This window comes from Procambarus clarkii, chromosome 39 (genome assembly GCF_040958095.1).
Source record: "Procambarus clarkii isolate CNS0578487 chromosome 39, FALCON_Pclarkii_2.0, whole genome shotgun sequence".
NCBI classification, from domain to species: domain Eukaryota; kingdom Metazoa; phylum Arthropoda; class Malacostraca; order Decapoda; family Cambaridae; genus Procambarus; species Procambarus clarkii.
In genome coordinates, this window is record NC_091188.1 from 40,711,480 (window position 1) to 40,714,979 (window position 3,500).

General features: G+C 50.7%; 3 protein-coding genes across 3 annotated transcripts in view; all 3 read right to left on the bottom strand.

Moving 5' to 3' along the window:
• Positions 1-285: 285 nt before the first annotated feature.
• LOC138372703 (dynein heavy chain-like) lies at positions 286-915 on the bottom strand. The gene has a single exon (XM_069338214.1). The coding sequence runs from the start codon at positions 913-915 to the stop codon at positions 286-288; it is 630 nt and encodes a 209-aa protein (XP_069194315.1).
• A 35-nt stretch (positions 916-950) lies between these two features.
• On the bottom strand, positions 951-1,496 carry LOC138372704 (E3 ubiquitin-protein ligase RNF12-B-like). Its single transcript, XM_069338215.1, has one exon. It carries the CDS (start codon positions 1,494-1,496, stop codon positions 951-953), a length of 546 nt encoding a protein of 181 aa, XP_069194316.1.
• Positions 1,297-3,500, bottom strand: part of LOC123747506 (calpain-9-like) — a gene marked incomplete in the record, with an annotated part of 284,505 nt that continues 282,301 nt past the window's right edge. Inside the window, 1 exon segment of the mRNA XM_069338411.1 lies at positions 1,297-1,876. Within this exon segment, the coding sequence (XP_069194512.1) occupies positions 1,850-1,876 (27 nt within the window).

Consider the following 3,500-nt stretch of genomic DNA (forward strand, 5'->3'; position numbering starts at 1 on the left):
TTACCGATGGTCCAAGATTGTTCCTGCACTCCGACCTCGTATCCCAGCTTCTATCCTGTCCTCATGTCCCTTCAAAGTGCTAAATATCCTTTCAAGCTCAGCGGGTTCCCCTTATAATTGCCTTGTTTCATGTTAAGAGTTGAAGATTTGACAGTGTGATATGTTGTTAGTGGTCGAGACGGACACAACATGACAAGGATCAATAATTTTATATACTGTGTATTTTTGGAAGATTGGCGGTAAGGGGACAAGTCTCTGAGTCCCCCCGACCCCCACCTGCCGGGATTATTGGGGTGGTGTGTCGTGGACCATGTTTAGGGTGTACTCGGCCGGGTTCAGGGGCAGGGTGTACTCGGCCGGGTTCAGGGGCAGGGTGTACTCGGCCGGGTTCAGGGGCAGGGTGTACTCGGCCGGGTTCAGGGGCAGGGTGTACTCGGCCGGGTTCAGGGTGTACTCGGCCGGGTTGAGGGTGTACTCGGCCGGGTTCAGGGTGTACTCGGCCGGGTTGAGGGTGTACTCGGCCGGGTTCAGGGTGTACTCGGCCGGGTTGAGGGTGTACTCGGCCGGGTTGAGGGTGTACTCGGCCGGGTTCAGGGTGTACTCGGCCGGGTTGAGGGTGTACTCGGCCGGGTTCAGGGTGTACTGGGACGGGTTCAGGGGTAGGGTGTTCTCGGCCGGGTTCAGGGTGTACTGGGACGGGTTCAGGGTGTACTCGGCCGGGTTCAGGGTGTACTCGGCCGGGTTCAGGGTGTACTCGGCCGGGTTCAGGGTGTACTCGGCCGGGTTCAGGGTGTTCTCGGCCGGGTTGAGGGTGTAGGTAAAGATCACTCCAAAAGAGATCTTGGTTAATACAGTTCTATGAAGGAACCACTTTGAGAATACGGTCGCTTGTCCGTAGACTATAGGAAAGTGCATCTAGAATGTTTATATTGGAAAGTACATGTTGGGGGTTACATCACTGCTGGGCTTGGGTACACTGCTGGGCTTGGGTACACTGCTGGGCTTGGGTACACTGCTGGGCTTGGGTACACTGCTGGGCTTGGTACACTGCTGAACTTGGGTACACTGCTGGGCTTGGGTACACTGCTGGGCTTGGGTACACTGCTGAACTTGGGTACACTGTTGGGCTTGGGTACACTGCTGGGCTTGGGTACACTGCTGGGCTTGGGTACACTGCTGAACTTGGGTACACTGCTGGGCTTGGGTACACTGCTGGGCTTGGGTACACTGCTGAACTTGGGTACACTGCTGGGCTTGGGTACACTGCTGAACTTGGGTACACTGCTGGGCTTGGGTACACTGCTGGGCTTGGGTACACTGCTGAACTTGGGTACACTGCTGAACTTGGGTACACTGCTGGGCTTGGGTACACTGCTGGGCTTGGGTACACTGCTGGGCTTGGGTACACTGCTGAACTTGGGTACACTGCTGGGCTTGGGTACATTGCTGCTTGGGTACACTGCTGAACTTGGGTACACTGCTGGGTTTGGGTACATTGCTGGGCTTGGGTACACTGCTGGGCTTGGGTACACTGCTGGGCTTGGGTACACTGCTGGGCTTGGGTACACTGCTGGGCTTGGGTACACTGCTGGGCTTGGGTACACTGCTGGGCTTGGGTACACGGCTGGTCACCACGTCTGGACGCCCTGAAGATCAACTTAAGCATGTAGTGTAACACCTGAGAAACTTTCACCCTGCTAGAACATCTCTTCTGTTCACCAGTTCAGTTTTGAACAAGTTGAGATGTGCCGTTGAACATCCCGCTTCAATCACGCAACTTTCCGTGGAAAGTTTTGTTGTTGTTGCTCGTAAGGTCGAAATTATCCTCCGTGATCCACGGGAGGAACGATCAGGAGTACGTGGTCATGAGGATCATCTGTAGGAAGACAGTGCTATAATTAGCTACTTGGAGCTGGGATATAAGGGAAATGAAATGTGATGAAAGGAAGTGTGTGAGGAACTGAATAAGAAATTCCAAGAGGTCTTCACCTTAGAGCAAGGAGAAATTCCAGAGATAAGAGAGGGAATAGCTAACCAGGAACCACTGGAAGAGTTTGAGATTACCAGCGGGGAAGTAAGGAAGTGTTTACTAGAGTTGGATGTGACAAAGGCTATAGGCCCAGATGGAATCTCCCCTTGGATACTAAAGGAAGGAGCAGAAGAACTGTGCCTCCCACTCTCCATAGTGTATAACAAATCACTGGCATCAGGGGAACTGCCAGAAATTTGGAAAGCAGCTAACATAGTCCCGATATACAAGGGGATAGACAGGAGGCACTGAACTACAGGCCAGTGTCCCTAACCTGCATACCATGCAAGCTGATGGAGAAGATTGTGCGAAGAAAGCTAGTGGAGCATCTGGAACGAAAGAACTTTGTAACACAGCATCAACATGGGTTCAGGGATGGCAGGTCCTGCCTCACAGGGTTACTTGAATTCTACGACCAGGCAAGAAAGAGAAGAGTGGGCAGACTGCATATTTTTGGATTGTCAGAAAGCCTTTGATACAGTGGCACACAAGAGGCTAGTAAAAAAGCTGGAGATGCAGGCTGGAGTGAAAGGGAAGGTACTCCGTTGGATAAAGGAGTAACTAAGCAACAGGAGAAAACGAGTCGGAGTGAGGGGTGAGATCTCAGATTGGCGAGAAGTTACGAGTGGAGTCCCGCAGGGGTCAGTCCTTGGACATATAATTGTTTCTGATATATGTAAATGATCTCCCAGAGGGTATAGAATCGTTTCTCTCAATGTTTGCCGATGATGCAAAAATTATGAGGATTGAAACTGAGGACGATAGTAGGAGGCTACAAGATGACCTAGACTGAGTGAATGGTCCAACAAATGGCTGTTGAAGTTCAACCCGAGTAAATGCAAAGTAATAAAACTAGGCAGTGGAAACAGGAGGCCAGACACAGGATACAGAATAGGAGATGAAGTACTTAATGAAACGGACAGAGAGAAAGATCTAGGAGTTGATATCACACCAAACCTGTCTCCTGAAGCCCACATAACAAGAATAACGTCTGCGGCATATGCGAGGCTGGTTAACATCAGAACAGCGTTCAGGAACCTGTGTAAGGAATCATTCAGAATCTTGTACACCACTTATGTAAGACCAATCCTGGAGTATTCGGCCCCAGCATGGAGCCCGTACCTTGTCAAGCACAAGACGAAGCTGGAAAAAGTCCAAAGGTATGCCACTAGACTAGTCCCAGAACTAAGAGGCATGAGTTACGAGGAAAGGCTGCGGGAAATGCACCTTACGACACTAGAAGACAGAAGAGTAAGGGGAGACATGATCACAACCTACAAAATCCTCAGAGGAATCGACTGGGTAAATAAGGATAAACTATTCAACACTGGTGGGACGTGAACAAGGGGACACAGGTGGAAACTGAGTACCCACATGAGCCACAGAGACGTTAGAAAGAACTTTTTCAGTGTCAGAGTAGTTAGTAAATGGAATGCACTAGGAAGTGATGTGGTGGAGGCTGACTCCATAC

What these genes read in the sequence shown, in the direction of transcription:
- LOC138372703 (XM_069338214.1), bottom strand. Translation starts at nt 915, where the DNA reads ATGCACTTTCCTATAGTCTACGGACAAGCGACCGTATTCTCAAAGTGG.
- LOC138372704 (XM_069338215.1), bottom strand. Translation starts at nt 1,496, where the DNA reads ATGTACCCAAACCCAGCAGTGTACCCAAGTTCAGCAGTGTACCCAAGC.